The 20,143-nt window shown below is 46.3% G+C and overlaps 1 protein-coding gene across 1 annotated transcript in view; it reads right to left on the bottom strand.

The window, feature by feature from the left end:
* Positions 1 to 20,143, bottom strand: part of SLC14A2 (solute carrier family 14 member 2) — a 466,908-nt gene that overhangs the window by 50,935 nt on the left and 395,830 nt on the right. The window contains exons 3-7 of the mRNA XM_035270925.3: positions 14,280 to 14,451; positions 12,813 to 12,993; positions 11,523 to 11,712; positions 6,438 to 6,566; positions 1,893 to 2,085 (exon numbers count right to left, since the gene is read on the bottom strand). Of these exons, the coding sequence (XP_035126816.2) occupies positions 1,893 to 2,085; positions 6,438 to 6,566; positions 11,523 to 11,712; positions 12,813 to 12,993; positions 14,280 to 14,417 (831 nt within the window). The 5' untranslated portion in view covers positions 14,418 to 14,451. The remainder of the gene's footprint in view (positions 1 to 1,892; positions 2,086 to 6,437; positions 6,567 to 11,522; positions 11,713 to 12,812; positions 12,994 to 14,279; positions 14,452 to 20,143) is intronic.

Raw genomic sequence — 20,143 nt, 5'->3', positions numbered from 1 at the left:
AGGTGGGCGTTCCCTTAAATGTAGAGCTCTGTCTTTGCCATTTTCTTGGGTTACGCCCTAACCCTGCCACGCCTGCCTCAGCCCCAACCTCTGACACAACTTGAAGAGGTTTTGCATTGTTTGCAGCAGTATTAACCACAAGGGCTGGGGGAGCATCTCATTTTCTGCTGGGTTTAGGTTTAGAGTGTGGCTGTCCTTGGAGGACACTGAAGTGGTTGGTCCAGAGCTGAGTACAGCAGCAGGCTACACTGAGGTGGCAGCACACCTAGATGGCGTCAGGGCTCAAGCATCATATCACACAAAAGATATTTAAGGACTTAGGTTATGGTGTCATACTTATTCCAGAATTAAATCAAACTGTCAAACAGTACAAGATTTGGTCCAAAGAGAGAAACCAAATTATTCCCAGCATCTACAGTAGATCATCTATAACTAATCTCCATTGCATGCTAGACTCACCCAAGGTCCCGCCATGCCCCATATCAATTAAATCAGAATGTCTAGGGAAGAGCTGGGCATCAGTATTTGTTTAAAGATTCCCAGGGGATTCCACTGTACAGCAAAGTCTGGGACCCACTGACCTAATCAATTCCTATTTGTTAAGCACCTATGATTGTCTTTTAATATTTGAAAGACTATCACAGAAACAATATCCTGAATTACTCTAGAAAGCAGACTAGAACCAATGAATGAAAGATGAAAGGGAGATGGATTTCTGAGGAATATAAAGAACACCCCAACACTGACGGAGTGGACTCCACCGAAAAGCAGAGGATTTTGCCTCACTGGGATTGTTCAAGCTGCAGGTATGTGTCCTGCCTTGGACTAGGCAGGTGGTGATTCAAAGCTTAGGTTTTGTGTCAGGCTGCCTGGATTTTAAGAATGGGCACTATCTGCAATTGGACCTTGGGCAACTAACCCTCTCTGTGCCTTAGTTTCTCACCTCTAAAATAGGGATAACGATCGCACCTACAGAATTAGCTTATATTATGAGGGCTAAATGAGTTAATATGTCAAGGGCTTGGAACAGTGTCTGATACATAGAAAGCATGTTAAGTATTAGCTATTCGCTCTCTCTAAGTTCATTAACAAGGCCAAAGTGTTACAACTGTAATTAATCTTAGGCTAGATTTTTATTACAGTCCTCTATCCCCAGTGTCTAGAGATCAGCAGAATAAATGAACACGGACATTTACGACGTAAGGACAGAAACCAGGGTTTCTTCACTTTGGCCCTGTTGATGCTGTGTTCTGTATTCCTCTCTGCAGGGGCAGGGAGACGCTGTCCTGTGCGTCGTAGGATGTTTGGCAGCATCCCTGGCCCCTACTCATTAGATGTCAGTGGCACCTCTTGGGTCTTGACAATAAAAATGTCTCCAGACATTGCCTAATGTCTTCAAGGGGAAAAATTATCCCTGCCTGAGGACCACTGAGATAGTTTATCAAAATTCACCCTCTGTCTTCTATGCTAATGCCTTTAAAATTCCAAGTTTAAATGTTTACTTTAGTATCTCTCCTCTTTATCTGACTTTACATTTTATCTAATATTTTTCACTCAACCACCACAATTCTGTGCTGTCAGCTTAACACTTATCTGTTCGCTTGTGTATGATCTGTTTCCCTGTGTAGAATTTAGGCTTCGTAAGAGCAGGATGTCGTTGTCTTGTATTCTTAGTATATGAAAAAGTGCCTAGGCCATGTTACATGCTTAATGAGTACTTGTTGAAAGGATTTATGGACGAGGCAGCAACCTTTTCTGATACTCTGGTGAGACCCATCATCTGGTAGAGATGTTTCTAGAGAAGCTGAGAGCATGGGTAATCCACAAATTGGTTGGCGAGAAGCCTGTGGTGGAATCTGGGGGTCTCAACTCATCACCACTGGGTAACTTACCAAGGGCATTTCCATCTCTGTCCAGGTGATATTGGGCACTGAAGACACAGGCTCTACCAGTGTCGTGGGGAAGAAGAGGTTGTAGTGGCCTGTGGCTGCAAGGTACGAGGTGACTGCAATGTTGAAGGGCAGTGTGAAGACCGGGAGGTCCCACTTGCTGAAGATGGAATTCAAGGCACTCGAAAGAACTGGGCTGAAGATGGAAGAGACAAAGGGTTAATCCCTGTGACATTCTGAGATCTACATTGTCTCAGCGGCTCTGGCCACCATATCATCCACTACCTCTTCTCCTAGGCACAGCATTCCTGGCTCCCTTGAGAGTCCAGTGGTCCACTGATCCGGGATAGGGAGTAAGGTATTCAATTTAAGCTCACACCTATTTCTTTCTTCTTCCAATTTATTGTAATCTGCTTCATAAGCTTACACCTCTGAGAAACAAATTTAAAAAATATCATAACTTTATTTTGGGTAAAATGCTTTATAAAATGGAACTATTTCCTTGTGTTTTAAACTGAGAAAACTAAACAAAATGTGATCCTTACAAAATGTAATGTATTGCCTTTGAAGTACCAAGGTGTACAATGACTATTGTTCGGGGCTGTGATAACATTTTAAAGGACTGATCTTCTAGGAGGAGAAGATGCAATGGCATATGGGTAATTTGCAGGTCTAGTTTCAGCAAAAATAGTTAAAGCTACTCTGGAAACTACCAGGGGAAACTAGAACCTTCAGTTGTTCATACCCTCTGTCTTCTTCACCTTTTCCTTGGAAAGAGAATGGATGGAGACAGATGAAGCTTAGTGCAAATCCTAACTCACTCCTATACATACAGGCTGAATGAACAATGTTAGGTAATTAATCTTCCTTAGCTTCAGTTTCCTCTGGAAGGCATCAGCCACCCTAGAATCCAAATACCCCACATCACCCACACTCATTGACCTGCTGGGCAAAACCTGAAGTCGCATGAGTTGTTTAAATGGGCTGCTTTTAATGAATGACCGTGAATTTCAAAAAGGCATTTAAGACTTCCTGAAAACCCTTCTACACATCCCTAGCCAATTAACTCTCCAACTTGCTGAGACAAGTATTTCACATTTTCACCTTTCTCCTCAAATCTTTACTGTCTGCTTCCCTTTTGTCTCAGCCAACCACCTGGCTTTACTTCATTAAGAAAATAGAAGTGACAAGATGAGAAATGCTTGTTTCCCTAGCCATAAAATCTACACCCTGTCTGCTTTCTTCACACATACTCTGCCTCTCTACCTTTTTCATTCTTTTCTCTGTTCTTTGGATCTAATCTGCCTCAAGGACTTCATTCCTGTAATTTTCTCCTTGTTCTCCTGTACCTTCAAACTCTTCTTTTTCTTCAGATCATTCTTATCAGGATATAACACACTCTAGTATCTTCTACCTTTAAACATCCTCCCCCTTTAACCTGATGTCCACTCCAGCTATGGATCCATTTCTCTTCTTCCCTTCAGGGCAATATCCCTCAAAATGATTGGCTTTCTATGCTATCCCCAATCTTTCTCCTCTTAGTCTTTCCCAAACTCACTCCAGTCAGGTGTGTGTCCTCATTACACCATGGAAATGGCTCTTGTCCATTTCACCAATGGCATCTATATTGCCAAGTCCATGATCATTCCCTGTTGCTTTGATTTGACAGTTGGACCTGCCCACGACATTGAAATACTTTCTGCCTGGGCTACCATGACATTGGATTTTCTTAGTTCTCTTCTTGCCTGCTCTTTCTTAGTCTCTCTTGATGGTTTTTCCCCTATCTTGCCAGACTTCTAAACATTGGAAGAGACTATGACTCTGTCTTGAATCTTTTCTCTGTCATTTAAAAAATCTTCTCTTTTGAGCAATAGCCTTAAATTAAGTAACATGGATGAAAGCTTCTGCCTCCCAAATCTTGATCATATCACTACATTCCACATGTGTACATCCAATTTCCTTTATAATATCTCTGCTTGGAAGTCTATAGTATAATGTGTCCAAACAGAATTCTTGATTTGCATCTTGTCTTCTGCCACCAACCAGTTCTTCTCTTGGTCTTCTGTATCAACCCAGGTACTCAGGCAAATTATAGGAATGTATTCAATTTTATTTTTTCTCTCCCTGGTATTACATAACCTCCTAACAAGTTGTGTTGCCTCTATCTTCCTTAAAATATACCCCAGACCCACTCCTCACCATGCTCATAGATACCACTCTAAACACTCTCATTCCTGTGGGATTTTGTAGCAGATAATTGTAGATTATCATAGCAGATGCTTCCAGCATCCACTCTTGCTCTAGTTAAAATCTATCTCCATCCTGCAAGCAGATTGATTTGTTTAGATTTAAACCATATCCCATCAAATTTCTGCCTAAAACTCTCTAACTGCTTTCTATCACAGCTGATACAGAAATCAAAAGGGTTACTGGGCCTACAGGGTATACCTGGCCTGACCCTCATCAATTGCCTATCCTCTCCTCCTGCCACTCCTCCATCCTTCACTGGGCTTCTGCCACACCAGTCTTGTCTCTCTTCCTAGAACACATCACACTTCCCCAGTTGGGGGCTGCTTCTGCCTGCAACGTCCTCCACTCACATCTTCAGATGACAGATGCCTTCTTACCATTTAGGCGACAGCTCAAATGTCCCCTCTGCAAAGTTGTCTTCCCCAATCACCCATGTCTGGAATCATTTGCTGTCCCATTTAGCCTCTCTTCCTTTCCTCAAAGCATTTATTATATCTTGAAACGATCCCTTTTATTAACTAGTTTATGAGTTTATTTTTGTCTAAGTCAAGAAGAATGTAAGCTCCAAGGGGATAGAGACGTGTCCTTGTTTACAAATATTCTCAGGATCCAGGATTGACCTTTCACTCAACAAATAGTTTCAGGCAATCAACAAATATTTGTTTATTGGATGAATCTGGAAAATGGCACTACTAATGCCTACCCTATGACTTGAATTTCAGGGTCCATATAAATGGATTAATGAATACACTGGAGTAGTAGCACAGAGCCCCAGGGTGGGGTGCTCAGTGCTTTTTGTCCTTTAAATTGAGAAATGAGATGGGAGGCACTGATGTCTAATTGCTACCCAGTGCCATGTGGCTGAGGAGCTGTGCTGAGGGGCTTAATCTATGCAGTTATAAACCAAATGTAGGCAAATGAAGGCTAGTTCTTTTTCTCACAGGCAGGAACATGGGATGCATTAAGAAAAATCCCCATAGAAATGACTATCTTGGCTTTTTGTCCCAACGGATAAAGAAAGAAACCCTAAGAAGAAACTAAATTGCCCAGAATGTTTAATGCAGTAATTTATTTGCAAGCACTACTAAAAAGTAATAAAACAGTACTTAAGCTAAATTAAACTAACTTGTTTTAGTAACTGCAGACTTTGAAACCAAAGAAAGACCTTTACATCTTAGAGACATTAAAAATAAATTGTCATGTCTGACTTATTGCTGAGAATGGGAATAAATCGCCCTGTTTGAGGGGAGTTGAGAACGGGGTGGTATACACATGTGAAGTCAGGGGCTGGCGGACAAAGGTTCACCACCACAGTGAGCACACTGCAGAGACCCCAAGATGCTTGACAGACCTGCTGTAGATTCACGTGAACTAAGGATCGCATGTGTGAATGGCCCAGTACACCCTTCACTCGGGGAATATTTGTTCCTAACTCCCTTTTATCTTAACCTTCCTATTTCAACTACAGTATGAAGTGACTGCCCAGCAAGATCTCAACTGATACTTCCAGTTCAAAGATTCTATGCTTTACATATAAATATTCTGTTCTAAGAAAGCTCTCTGCTTCTACCACAAGCAGGTTTTCAGTTTTTAGGTCTTGGTCAGGCCACATAATAGATGATTCCCATGCAACCTGGGGTTTAATAGTACAGATTGGATTTGGAATGCCAGCATCAAATACTTTCATAAAGGACAACCTGGTGCAAGTGACTTAATCTCTGCATGCCTTGGTCTTCCTTTTGGTAAACTGTGGGCAAATGTAACTATACTTAGCACTATGTAAGCCTTGCTTAGTGCTCTGCTGAGCACGTAGGAATAACTTAGGAACTGTTGAGCTTTATTACTAAGAATGTCCTTGGATCATCTCAGGCCGGCATGCTGGCTTGCTCCTCAAGGGTTATATTCTGGGACTTCAAGAAACTAGTCTTCTTTTACTCCTGGTGCATGCTTGTTATGCCACACTCACAGGATGACTTAGAAATAGACCATGCCAAAAATGGCAGCTGTAGGATCATTGTCTCTAGAAGATTTTTCTCTAGAACTGCTGACCTTTATTACTAAGAATGTCATTCAGGAAGTTGCAATAAAAACATGTTGTCTTTTGTTGCTTTAAAGCATCCTCCTAATTCCACATCCCCAAATGACAGAAGAAGTCATGGGCTTTCATGGTGTCAGACAAGCTAACCTGGCAATGAAGAGGCTGGGTCCCACATGTGCATGTCCTGTCTCTGGCCAGTGTAAGACACAAGTACCCTGGGGCCCCACGGAGCTGTGAACAGAAAACATGAGGTGCCTCACCAGGCCATGGCTGTGAAAGTCACAGGAAACAGAAGCCACCAGTAGTAGTCTAACTTCTCCGAGAACACAGCCATCAGCAGTCCCACCAGCATCCCGTTGTACCCATGGAGTCCTGAGGCAATGGCAGACCTGGCGGTGAAACAGAGTGATTCTGCATTTGAAGTTGCTGGTGCTTGCTGGGCCCCTCCCTCCTGGTGTTCTGAGGATATGCTTCCTTTAGATGATTCCTTTAATAATAATGCTTCGAAAAACAGTCAGTTCACTCAATGAACATTGGGCAGCCACATAGCTGCCAGCACCTTTCCTGATGCTAAAACACACCCACACACCCACAGATCTTTGTCTTTCTGGTTAACAATTAAAATTATGCACTTTGTCTGTGGCTAAACTCTTTTTTGCTTATCAGGGGAGACTTAGATTGCTAAGTATAGAGGGAAATATAATAGAAACCTAAGGTGTGACACAAGGAAGTTGTGTGTGGGAGTAGGGAAGAGGAAGGGAGAGATAAGAGAGGGAAGGAGAAAGTGTTATGATTATATTGTGTAAAATTCTCTGTAGGTGGCCAGGCACAGTGGTTCATGCCTGTAATCCCTGCACTTTGGGAGTCCAAGGTGAGAGGATGACTTGATCCCAGGAGTTCAACCCTCCTGGGCAACATGGTGAAACCCCATCTCTACTAAAAATACAAAAATCAGCCAGGCGTGGTAGTACATGCCTGTAGTCCCAGCTACTTGGGAAGCTGAGATGGGTGGATCACTTGAGCTCAGGAGGTGGAGGCTGCAGTAACCCAAGATCTCACCACTGCACTCCAGCCTGGGTGACTGAGCAAGACCCTGTCTCAAAAAAACAAAAAACAAACAACCGAAAAAGCAATTCTCTGTAGTTGGAGTCTGGGCACTTCCCCTCACTGCACGTCTGCACCAGAGTGAATGAGCTGGTTTAGCTTTGGGTTCCCAGGTGCCCCTAGGTGAGAAGCAGCCTGGAAGTGTGGTAGAACCTAAGTGTGAATGTAGCACCTCTCTCTTTTCCAGAGGAGAAGCTGATGTGCATCTATGCTTCTCCTCCCGATCCTAATAAACACTGTCCTTGACCTTTCTAATTGCTCTGCTGGATGAGGGGCATGCGCTGTGGGTGAGAGAGGGAGGGGTGTGGGCAGCTTGTGCTGTAAGACCCCTGCCAAGGAATGACCTGTGTGTGCTTGTGGTCAGTCCCTCAGCCCCTCTGCACCTGCCTTAGTTCTAAGAGGGCTGAAGTATGTCTGCATGTCTGTTGCTGTGGCCCAGTAACCCAGCAATGTCAAGAGAATTTGTGCATGGAGGATGCCTAGCCAGTATTTGTTGAATGAACATGTGAACATGCTAAACTTTATCATGTATTGGCTGTTCTTGCATGGCAGAAGCTTCTGGAAACTTCCCTGAGATGCAAGAAGGGAATTCTGGCTAGAAGAGGGCTCCGACCTGGCAGAGACTGTGGCTTAGGTCTGGAAGGGGGAGAACCTTTCACCTCTGTAGTGACCAGGAATTCTAGTGACCTAGATAAGAGGAGAGCAGGATGACAGGAAAGGGGCAGGAGAGAGCATATCTAGGCAGCTTCCTGCAAGAAAGCTGTAGCACAAGGCACATGTGTGGACACAGGACAAGCTGTGTCCTCAGCTGCTCCTGAGGCCAGGAAGATCTGGGGGCAGCTGGAGACAGGCAGTAGGTGGAGTGGAGGGAGGTGGCAGAGAAGACCATCGGGGAGCAGAAATCCATGCTTTTCATAATTTCATCTATTATTTTTAGTGTGTTCACATTTTCTCTACATTTTCCCATTTGTGTCTGGGGATAGAATTTAGTGCTTTTTTGTTTTAATACCAATAGCTGCCCCACCCTGTGGAAAGTGTCCTTCCAGAACTCTTGTTTTTACTAAAATTTTGGTGGCTTCTGGATTTAGTTGTCAAAGAGAAACCCATTTCCTTATATTCCCTCCCTGACTATAACAAAATCGAGTTCAACTCCAATGCCATAAAGGTCTTCATTAAGACCACATTCCATCAGAACACTGCAGCGCTGGTGTTGACCTTCAGTTACCATCTGTAAAGTACAGTCTCGGTCTAGTGGGAAAAGGGGGTGGTGACAGCGGGGGTGATTAAAGGGTAGTGGGGGTGGTGGAGGTTAGGTTAGAATATGCAGCTGTGTCAGTGTTTACTGTAGACAGCAGTGAGCTTGTGGCTCCTTAGAAGGTGTGTGTGTGTATGATGTGTCCAGTGGCTGCAGCTTTGAGCCTATGGCATTGAAAAGGCACTGACCTGTCAGTAACAAAGCCTAGATCTTTCCTATGCACTGTGGGCATATATGGAACATTGAAAACCAACTTCTTCTCCTGAACATGCTTAGCATATAGCCAGAGAAAGAAGAATCAGAGAAAATTAAAGAACAATTTAATCTAGTGCCAGGATGTGTTCTGTGATTGTTCAGAGAGAAGAAGGGTTCAGAGAGCACGGAGAGAGTCAGGAGTGGCTCCCTAGGGGAGGAAGGATTCCAGGGAGTGGTAGAATTAGATGGGCAGAGGTATGGCTGGCTTCAGGGACAGAAGCAAAAGTACTTAACTGGGGACAAGTGTGATGCTGAGTGAGCACTAGGTAGTGTGGGACCCATCAAACGAAACTTGGGGAGCCCAGCTGAGGGGCCGGGCTTTTATCTGATGCATATTTGTCTTAAATTCTTAATCAGGGTGTTTGTGAGGATTAGGCATGCCTGGTGTGTCTCCCCTTGTAAAACTGAAGTCTGTGATGCGACTCTGAATGGCTTGGCAAGTTTACCAGTAGATTATTGGTGGGGAGGATCATCAAAGAGTCAGAGCATCAGTGCAGGGAGGGTCTTGTGCTCATCTCACTGGACTGTAGATTATACAGATGACGATAATGGGGCTGGAGGGGGAAGTGCCTGCCTGAGTCACAGAGTTAAGAAGGCAGGTAAATTTACCCCAGGTAAATTTCAGCACACAGTGATGAAGCAGTGAGGCAGGGGTTGATCTGCTGGGGCCCAGTTCTGTGCCAGCTACCCATGGTCAATAGGTAGATGGAAGAAGGAATAGGAGGCCCGCTAACCAAAGCAGACACAAGGCCCTGGCTGGAGCCTATTTTTCATCTCACCCACCAGTCTGCACACAAAAGCTTTAATCCTCTCATTCATCTGACCTCGAATGGCCTTCTAGCATGCTAGAGTCCGAGTGGGCCCCCAATGCCACCCTAGAGGCACACGAGCGGCTTCTCACCAGGGCCAGGCTGACTCGTGCATTTTCCTCTGTGGAAGGAGGAATGTCAGCTGGGCCTGAGGTTGGTGATGGTGCATCCAACCCTGATTACTTTGGGTTCACTGACGGACCTCTGGCCATGTTGTCCCCACAGGTGCCATGATGGGGACAGCATGACCTTGAGCCCAGAAGATGCAGGTCATGCCTCCAAGTCTGAGTCCTGCCACCCACTGACCGTGGCTCCTTTGGTAGGTATCGCTCCCCTTCCAGCCTCCTTTCCCTCACTTGCAAGATGCAGACTCTGCTGCCTTCACAGTGTTGTGAAGTAGTGGGAAGAGTCACAGTTATCAAAATATGACAGGGCTTCTCAGGTTTTTTTTTTTGAGAGAAACCCACTGTAAGAAATGCATTTTATATTGTGACATAGCTTTCACTTTCTTTCTTTCTCTCTCTCTCACATACACAACCCCAACATAAATGAAACAAAAATTTCACCAAGTAATATTTGCCATGACCACACATGGATTACTCTCATTGGTTTCATTTTATATATTGTTTTAACTTAAAAACCGCTGCTGACAATTAATTCATGATCTGCAAATGGGTTGGTGACCCCAAAATGGAAAAACACTAAGATAGGGGATAATCCAGCGTTTTCCAAACTTCTCTGACCACCGGAAGCATCTAGGAAGACCTTGTTAAAAGTACACGCTCCGGATCTACTGAATTGGCATGGCTATGAGAGGAACGGGGAGGGGTGGGGCTGAAACTATTTCTTAACAACTACCTTATGTGATTCTGACCATCAGGAAAGTTTGGGAACCACTGGAATTATATGCAGCAAAGTTGGAGGAAGTGGTCAAATTCTATAAAATGCGAGTTGTTTTGTTTTCTTTCTTTTCCCTTCCCTTCCCTTTCTTTCTTTTTCCTTCTCTCCCTCCCATCCATTCATCCATCCATCCATCCATCCTTCCTTCCTTCCTTCCTCTTTCTCTCTCTCTACCTGCCCCCCATCCCAAGCTGAAGTGCAGCGATGTGATCTCAGCTCACTGCAACCTCTGCCTCCCAGGTTCAAGAGATCCGCAGCCTCCCTCCCAAGTAGCTAGGATTACAGGGGTGCGCCATGACGCACAGCTAATGTTTATATTTTTAGTAGAGACAGGGTTTCACCATGTTGGCTGAGCTGGTCTCAAACTCTTTTGGCCTCAAGTGACTTGCCTGCCTCAGCCTCACAAAGTGCTAAGATTATAGGCGTAAGCCACTGTGCCCCGCCCTTGTTATTGTTACTTGACTTCCACCAGCCAGTGTGAGGCCAGCTTCTGGCTCCACACCTGTGTTCTATGCCTCCTGCTGGCCCTGTTTGCTCCGCTTCTTCAGTTCCCCCTCCCACACTGTCCTCTCCTCTCTTCTTGCCTTCTCTCCCATTCCCCATACCCAAGCTTTCTAACTCAGAGGTAACCTCTCTGATCTTCCTCACGCTTGGTGATGTCTGTCTTCTCTGAACTAAATTATATACTGTCCTGTATTATTCTGAGACATTTATTGCTTGTTAATCTTGTCTCCTTCAACTAGATGGTAGGCTGTGTGAGGGAAGAACAGCTTAGCTTTTCCTCTGCACCTCCCTTTGAGACAGTGTTTGCAGAAGTCTCCACAGTCAAATGAAGCTCGGCACTGTCACATGCTGTGAGCAGGAGCAGTGCAATTCTGCAAGGACCCTAATGACCTGCTCAAAGTTGATGCTCAGGAGACTTTGGGTGGCTGAGAGGGTAAGGTTCGCTGGTTACTCAAGTAAACATCTCTCTTCTTTCCGTCCAACACATCTTGCTAAGATCCGTATAGAGAGGGACCCACCTGTCTTGGCTCAAGGCGAGAGCTGTTAGGGTTGAGACCACTGTCCCCAGGGCACCAGTGATTGTCCACCAGGGATTCTGGATCAGTAGCCCTATGAAGATGATGAGGCCGCTGAGAGGATTGTTGACAAACATCACCTGAGCGGTCCCCCTCAGGACCCAGTCTATGAACTGGAGGGCGAGGTGCTTGTCTGAAAGAGAGAGAGAGAGAGCCATCAGCAGGTCCAGGCTGGGCTGCTCTGCTGACTGAACTGCTGGTTGGCATGGCAACCAAGGCAAACAGGGATGCATAAGCCAGGCCTTACTTCCCATTTAGCCAGGCCCGGGGTGGGGGTGAGGGGTGAGGGGTGGCGGGGAGGCTGGTGCCCAGCCCAAGTCTCTCAGTGGCCCAGCAATCATTCTGCAGTGGGTGGTAGTTTTTGCCGTATAGACAGAGGCACCGTGCTGAGACCAATTTAACGCTGTTCCAGCCACTGGCTTGGTTGGAAAAGAAGCCCCAGGAGCATTCCAAGGGAAATTCACTGATCCAAAAGAAAACGTGGGGAAGGTGGGGGAGGGCAGGAAACTCTTTTTTTCTGTAGTGCTGGATGACTCAGTGGAGGGCTGGTATCTGAGCAGCAAAGAAAGTAGCCTGAAGAAAAGACACTGGGGAAGAAATTGTTATAGCCCTGCTGTGAAAATCAGTACTGAGTCAGGGCCTGGGGGAAGCCAGGTATGGGAGAGAGGCATACGTTCTGCCTTGTTTGCTGGTTTGGTTTCCAGGACAACTTGTGCAGGTGACCGGGCTAGTGGGAGGGGAAGTGTGTGGTGTCTCTTTCAGTATTTAGTTCCAGAAGAAGTTAAAAGGAGAGAATCCTGGAGCTCTGGGAAGGATGATGCCAATACTTTTTTGGCACATAGTAGGCACATGGGCTGTGGAACAAGTGGCTCGAGTGAAGGAACGATCATTCAGCCAGCTTGGGAAATGGCTTATATGTTGCTAATATAGTTGTCCTATATCTATTTAATATAGGAAGGAGCAATTTGCAAAGAACTAAGATCAATGCATTTAATTCTGAAACCATGAGAATTCCAGGCCAGTAGGGTGTATCATATCTGCCTGGAGTCAGCTCAGGGCTGAAGGCCCCCCAGCTGTGGACTGCAGCCCAGCCCTGGGTGAGGTCCAGTCCTGGGTGAATCTACCCAGGGCGAAGGTGAATGAGTGAGGGAGCAGCTCTGGACCAAATTGGAGAGAGGGGTGTCTCCCCAGCCTGGCCTGGTCTGGCTGCCCCTCCTTAGGGTATTTTCCTACCTTTCAGCCAGCTTCTGTACTCCTTCATGTCACCTGTGAGGTAGCCCACTGCTTGGGAGAGGCTGATGCCCCCCTGGCCTGCAGAGTCCTGATGGGCGACCTCACTTTCTTTCCTTTTACTCCTTTCGCTGGGCTTTTCGATCTTCACAATGTGGATGTCTTCATTGGAAGACCGGAGATCCTTTTAGGAGAAATCAATAAGACATCAAATGATACAGCTTTCTGAGGGCAGGGGCATTTGGGGATAGAGAAGGGTGGCAGGTGTTTTTTATAAATAAAGTATCATGTGACAAAGAGTGAAACACACGCCCATTGTCTATGGCCCATAGAGTGCCATGTGCAAGCCTGCTCTTCCCAGGACCATGCACCTTCTTCAGAGCTGCTTTTCTTCACCTTGGCCCCACGGGTCCCTTTTGGCAGTTTGGCAAAGCCCATGAGCTTCTTTCCAGAATAATGTTTGTAAATGCAAAGGTAAGATAAATAGGACTACAAACCAAACCAATTATACTGAAATGCAGTTATAATCATACTAAAAATTATGATATACATGTATGTACAGCAGATCAAATACCTTCTATAATTCCTTTTTTTTTTTTTTCCGAGACAGACTCTCACTCTTGTCGCCAAGGCTGGAGTGCAATGGCATGATCTCAGCTCACTGCAATCTCTACCTCCTGGGTTCAAGCAATTTGTCTGCCTCAGCCTCCTGAGTAGGTGGGATTACAGGCATGTGCCACCATGCTTGGGTAATTTTTGTATTTTTAGTACAACCTCCACCTCCTAGGTTCAAGTGATTCTCCTGCCTCAGCCTCCAAGTAGCTGGGATTACAGGCATGTGCCACCACACTCGGCTAATGTATTTTTAGTAGAGACGGGGTTTCTCATGTTGGTCAGGCTGGTCTTGAACTCCCAAACTCAGCCTCCGAAAGTGCTGGGATTACAGTTGTGAGCCACCGCACCTGGCCACCTTCTGTAATTTCAAAGTAGTAATGAGTGAATATACGGGACCTCCTCACTGCAAATCAGGGCATCTCCTCAAGGCCATCCCAGCAGTCTTGAGTCCCTCTGCACTGCGGCAGCATCCAGCCAGTCTACCTCTATGTTACCACTGAGGATGCTAACAGCCTGCATTTCAGCAAAGGCCTTTCCTTTGCAGACAGTAGGGTAGTTCATGGGATCAGGTTTGAGGGGAAAGATTTTGGAGACTGTTTGGAAGACTGGTGAGTGAATGCCTGTATTCTCTACTTGTACTTAAAACCATGTCTCACAAAGAGCCACATTTTCTATCTAAGGCCAGGTAGGACCCACCATAGGTGTCAGCATGTGCCGACTGGGGCAGATTCTCCCTGGGCAGTGTCACTTCCTCAGTGTGCTAAGTTCATTGGGAAGCCAGGAGAGCAGCATCTTTTACCCACCTTTTTCCATCCCCTCCGTCCCAGGAAACATCCTGGGAGAGACACTCCTTACCTTTTCTTCAGGCATTTCCAGGAGAGGCAGAGCTGGGTGAGTATCCGGGGAGCTTGGGCTGGTGAACTCTGCCTCATAGAGTTTGTATCTGCTGGAAAGTGGCTCTGGCAGGAGAGGGCTGCTGTGGGTGTCAGACATTCCTTCAGGGTGCAGCTGCTCTTCTATCAGTGAACTGGACAGAAGGAGAGGGAATGAGCTATTGAGTCAGGACAGGGCCCAGAGGAACCTGGCTGAGGCTGCACTCAGACCTCAGGTCTGTCCTGGGGGTTGGACAGTGACACAGGTGGGACCTACTGTTTCTATAGCTTGTCCTACCAGAAAGAGTTGAGGCCATTTCTCTACCTCATTACTTTTCCAAATATCCCTGACCACTAAGTTAGAATGGAAGTCTGTCTTTTGCTCTCGATCACCGAGTGTTTTTCCTCTGCCTTTCATATTGCCTGTTGTGCCATCCTGTTGTGGTACTTAGTGGTACATGTATTTTCCTCTTGATACATACACATAGATCCAGTACTGATTGGAGGTGTGGGGGTGGGGGGTGTCTAACAGAAACTCTTTCTGAATTTCCATGGAGACTACATTGCTTACAATTGATCTCTAGTTTTCCTTCTTTCCTCCTCCCTTTCCAGCCCCTTCCCTCTATCCCTTCCACAGAAACAGAAGAAAGTGCTGGTCTATTCTTCTGCGAGCTGTGTGCATCCCAGCTGAAGGAGTTTCCCTTCCACATGGGGCTCCTGCCCCTGTACCACTAGGGTCAGGGCTTATGCCATGACTTGCTTTTGGAACATCCGTTGCCCAGGGTCCTCAGTTTCCTGGTTTTGTCTGGCTGCCCCTTGAGAGTGCTGTACTCTCTCCTTCCCGTTCAGCCATTTGTGCCATTATTCTTTAGCCTCCTCCAGCTCAGTTATGTCTTTTTACTGATTTGAGAGGTGGTTTTGGAGCTGCACGCAGTCTCCTCTCCACATGACCTAGAGCTTTCCCCCGTGCTCCTTACTCCCTGCTGCGTTCCCTGAGTGTAGGGCAGTCTCCCTCAGGGCAGGGATCATAGAGACTTAACATGGGTGCTGCCATTCCTTACACTCAGTATTCCAGACACCACTCAAAGACTGCAGGGTTCCCTTCCAAAGCGGATAAAGTCCCTTTTCTAATTTTGCATTAATTCCATTTCTCTGGGCTATTACCTCTCCTACTCCTAATGTGAGGAATTCTGACTCTCCAGTTTCTTCTGGCCACCACTCACCTTGCTTGTGCAGAAACCTTTCTTTGAGGCTTAACAGGCATAGCATCCTCTCCACCTGCTCACTGCTGTGTTACTGACTGCTCACTCCCTCATTCAGTGAAGACTTGAGTTGCTCCAATAGTCTTTATGCCCACTCCAGAACTTTAAGCAGCTTCAATATCCAGGCAGGTAACTTATCATCCTATTCTCCATCTTCTCAGGTCCTTTTCCACCTCATCTCTGGCAGACCTTTTCACCTCCGCTTTTCAGCCACCCCACAGCCCCAGCATGGGCTTGATATCACACACACTTGAAATCTCAAAAGTCAGATCTCTCCTCTGGCCACTTCCTCCTGTACCTCTGGCTCACCTGCTCAGGTGCCCCTTCTCATAGCCCTTTAGCTCCCACTGCCACCTGCCTTGCCTTCCCTCCTTGACCAATTTAAATTCATGGCTGCTCATATAACTTCCTTTAACTCTCTTGCTCCTGTTTCCCTCCTTCATGCTTGTATGGTGAAATTCCAGTCAGGATAAACCCAAATGTCTAACTGTCCCATGCTTTCACCAGACTGCTGAACATGGCTAGAGAACCACGGTGAGTTGGATTGCCGTCCTCAGGTGAACACTGGGTGCTTCCCTATCTCTCCATAGCCCAGCTCAGTCTACTTTCTGCTACAGCTGCTGTTGCTGTGGCCTCTAAGGCCTCGACGGCAAGTCCACTTTCCTCCCACCAGGCTGGTGGGTGGGGTTCTGAGAGCTGATCGCCCCTCCTTGACACACTCTCTGGCCTTTACACTGAATCCTCTCTCGCTGCTCCTTCACACTCTCTTTGGCAGCTCTTCCTGGTGTAATGGGCATTTTGCAGACCCCTGTTCCAGACCCTCTTCTGAGCCCTAGTGCTCCTACCCAGGGGACATCAGCTCTCGCCATGGCTTCGTTTTCCATCTCCATGCCGATGACTCTCAAATCTCACATCTCCAGCCCAGTTTTGAGCACTGGATTAATAGATTTAATTGACTACTTTACACTCGCATGTAGATGTTCCAGAAGAATCTTAACGTTACTTTGCCAAAACAGTCTCACAATGTTGCCTTCCCAAATCCTATCCTCCCTCACAGGTGACCATCCTAGGAAAAATCATCTCCTCTTTCCAAACCATTCCTTCAGAACACTCAGAAGTCATACTTAACACTCCCTTCTTCCTCTCCAAATTCAACAATCCTGTCTCTAAAATCTACCTTCACGTTCATAGTCACCAGTTAGCCACTGTCACCTCTTACCACTTCTTCAATGACTCTCATTTGGCTATCCCTATTTTTCCCCAGGTTTCTCCTCCAAGCCATGCCCTGCAGGGAAGAGCTGTCATATTAATATTCAAATCCACTCATGTTGGATCCCTGCTTAAAACCCATCAATGGTTTCAGATGGAAAACCATGTCTTTGGCAGGGTGTGCCAGGCTCTAAGCTCCCGCTGTGCTTTAGTGAGTCACTTGCTCTTGGATCCATAAGTCCAGGCCCCATGCTGGCCTCTTCTTAGTGCTTGCGAAGTGTGGAACACTTTTCACCCAGGGCCTCTGCAAGTGCAAGTCCATTGGTCTGAAGACCTTTCCCTCACTCTTTCTGGTCCACCCCTACACTTCCTCTAGGCTTTGTCTCAATGGTCACTTGCTAATAAATCTTCGCAGACCCACCTGCCTTGTTCTCCTGTCACATACTCTCATGGGACCAGGTACTTTTCCTTGTAGCAGATTTGTATATTTATTTGTATACTTTCTATCTCCTCACCAGAACTTCAGTTTCATGAGGACGGTGGCCTCCTCTGTTCTATTGCTGCATCCCCAGCTCCTAGCACAGTGCCTGGCATGTAGTAAAGGCTCAATAAACAAATATGGAAGGAAGAGAGGGAGGGAGGGATTGATTGTGAGCAAGGCTACAGCTGACTGCTACATAGGGAACACTTTCCTGGATAACTTTATAAATCCCTCTGGGTCTCAGGAGTCTCCAGTGGCTTCAGAAAAGTGTAGGACCACCCACCAGCTGTGCATTTTCTGTAGGGAGAACCCCCTGTTGGGTCTAGCACCAATCTCATTCCCAGGAGGAGCTCCTTAGGCCATTGTGAATTTTTGTGTAGGTCTGAAACTGTCATTCAGATCTAACTAACCCTGATGCTGCCATCACTCCAGAATGGAGGCCTTTCCTTGTATTCTGACCCTGTAGATAGGGTTTCAGTAAGGGGTGGGCACGCTGCCATGGAGGGGGCATGCTGGAAAGGTTTAGGAGTCCGTGAAATCTGACAAGCCCGGAGAACCTGTTCCTCTCCAATGCACTCTCTCCCTCTGGTGGCCAAGAGGTGATACAGCATCCCTAACCCTTGGTAAAAAATTCCCTCCAAGCCAACCACATGAATAGTAAGCACTGGCAATCAGATATCTAGACACAGAGCATGCATGACAACATCCGTCTGGATGAACCAGAAATGTTCTGAAAAGGCTTTGTGTCAAATTCAGTGGCTATGAAATCTATTAAAAGTCTAGTTGAAAGGTGGTAATGATAAAGTTTTTTTTCCTAAACACATTTCAGGGAATCTAAGAGGTTATCAGCTATTAGCACTATTTTATATATTATCAAGAAAGAAGAAAATGCCTCCATCTATAATTACAAGATGCATCCTGATTTTAGAAATGTTAAAATATGAAAATAATATACGTCACATAATCAAAGAATTATAGCGTTCTTTTAAGTGATGGGGCTGAAATGTACAGGTAGGAGTTGAGGTATATTCAGAAATTATTTTCTAACCACATACTTCAAAAATTTTTATATTTCTTTTGATGAAAAAATGTGTCTACATTATAATCCCTTTATGAATAGGGGCCATTAGCTTGTTAATTTCTGCATTTGTACCACCCAGCAGAAAGCCTGACACCTTAAAATCCCTTTATTATTATTACTGCATAAGGGAAGTTCTTTCTGGGGTACTCTTCAAAAGGCACTTTATTCTCTACCCTTGAGTCCCTTCTGTATGCAGACAATATTCCCATTTACAGATAAATCAAGGCCGTGAAAAGCAAAAAAGGAATTGTTTCTCGCGTGTGTGTTGCTCTCTGCATTTTCCAGTGCAAGCTCACCTCATTGTAATGTTTGCAGGATGCAGAGACCCAGAAAATGAGCAGCTTGCTGCATTGTAAAGATTAGACCCAATTCCCCACGTGGCTCTCTGTTATTCTGTCTGCCTGGATGGGCAATGCAGAGCCCAGTGGCTGGCCCTCGAGGGCCTGGGTCCAGGGCCTCAGCCCAGTGTTGTTTCTCAAGTCTACGTATCTTCTGCAGGAGCAGGGCGTTGCATCTCCTCTAGGGAATACAGTGTTCCTTTGTCACAGGAATGTGCATCCTGTTGCAATGGGGAATTTTGGCTTTGGGTTAGAGTCGAGATGTGCAGCATCAATGGCCCGGTGGAGAGCAGATCGCTGCATCTGGAAGGAGCACAGGCTGCGAGGTGGGGCTGCTCCAGTCTCCCTGCTCTGCCACTCCGGGGCTGCATGGGCCTCCCTGTCTCCTCCTCGAAGGGCAATGAAGGTTTCTCAGGACAGTGAAATTGCTGACTTGGTTACTGGCACACAGTAGGCACTTAGTGATTTTAATTTTCCCTCTTCTTGTGCTCCCAAATTGAAGGGAGACAGGGTGAGAGCAGCCAGATGAAGTACAAGCTGGCTGGTCTGAAACAGAACAGCTTTCAAAAGTTTCCATAAGGCGTCGCCACTTGTTAGAACTGGAGATGAAATCCCTGCCCGAGCCACGTCCCGGCTGAGGGCCTCAGAGACCGTTCCCAGCTCAGCTCAGTGCCAGTGTATTAAACCTGCTTCCAAGAACACATAATGATCTGCTTGGCGTGCTCAGACTCTCCTTGGCTGCCCACACCTCCTCTTCTCCTTCAGAAATATGGACAGAGAGAGAGAGGGCTGTTTGAATCAGTCTCACATCTCTCCAAAAACCATGCCTCGAATGTCTGGCAAGGGTCTCCACAAACAGACCAGCTCCTCCATCCTCTTTGTAAGAACCCTCCTTGTTAAATATCTACTGTGTGCCTGTGAGCTACCCTGGAGGGGTTAGAGCTGGAAGGCCCAGGCCTTGCCAGCAAAGGGCTCACATTCACGTGGCCAGGAGGAGCAGTGAGCAGGCACTGGGTCCTGAGGGGGAGGCACAGGGCAGAGGGCAAGAGGGCAGTGCAGAGAGTGCAGAGCAGCTACCCTGCCCAGCTGCCCTGCCCTCCCAGCCCTGGGGAGACCAGGCTCAGCTTTCATGTCAGGACTTGGCTGAGCAGGCAAGAAAGAGGAGCATACTCCAGAGAAATGCCTGAGAAAAGACATGATTTGGGCCAGCAAGTCCCAGCGTGGACCTTTCTGCAGCATGGGAGAGACGTCAGCAGATAATCAAAGATAAAACTAGGGCATCAGAACCAGACTTTGAGGAGTCCTTAGTGTCTAGGTTTGAACCCAAATTCTTCCAATGGTTAGAAACAATGTGGCTCCTGCTCTACTGTACTAATTTTGAAATTCTTCTCCTGATTGTTTTCTCCTAAAGACCGTCCATCTCCAGTGGAACTGCAGAAACATGCCCATGGCCCATGAAGAGGGACTGTGCCCTAT

Source organism: Callithrix jacchus, chromosome 13 (assembly GCF_049354715.1).
Source record: "Callithrix jacchus isolate 240 chromosome 13, calJac240_pri, whole genome shotgun sequence".
In the NCBI taxonomy this organism is placed as follows: domain Eukaryota; kingdom Metazoa; phylum Chordata; class Mammalia; order Primates; family Cebidae; genus Callithrix; species Callithrix jacchus.
This window is presented reverse-complemented; position numbering and strand designations above follow the sequence as displayed.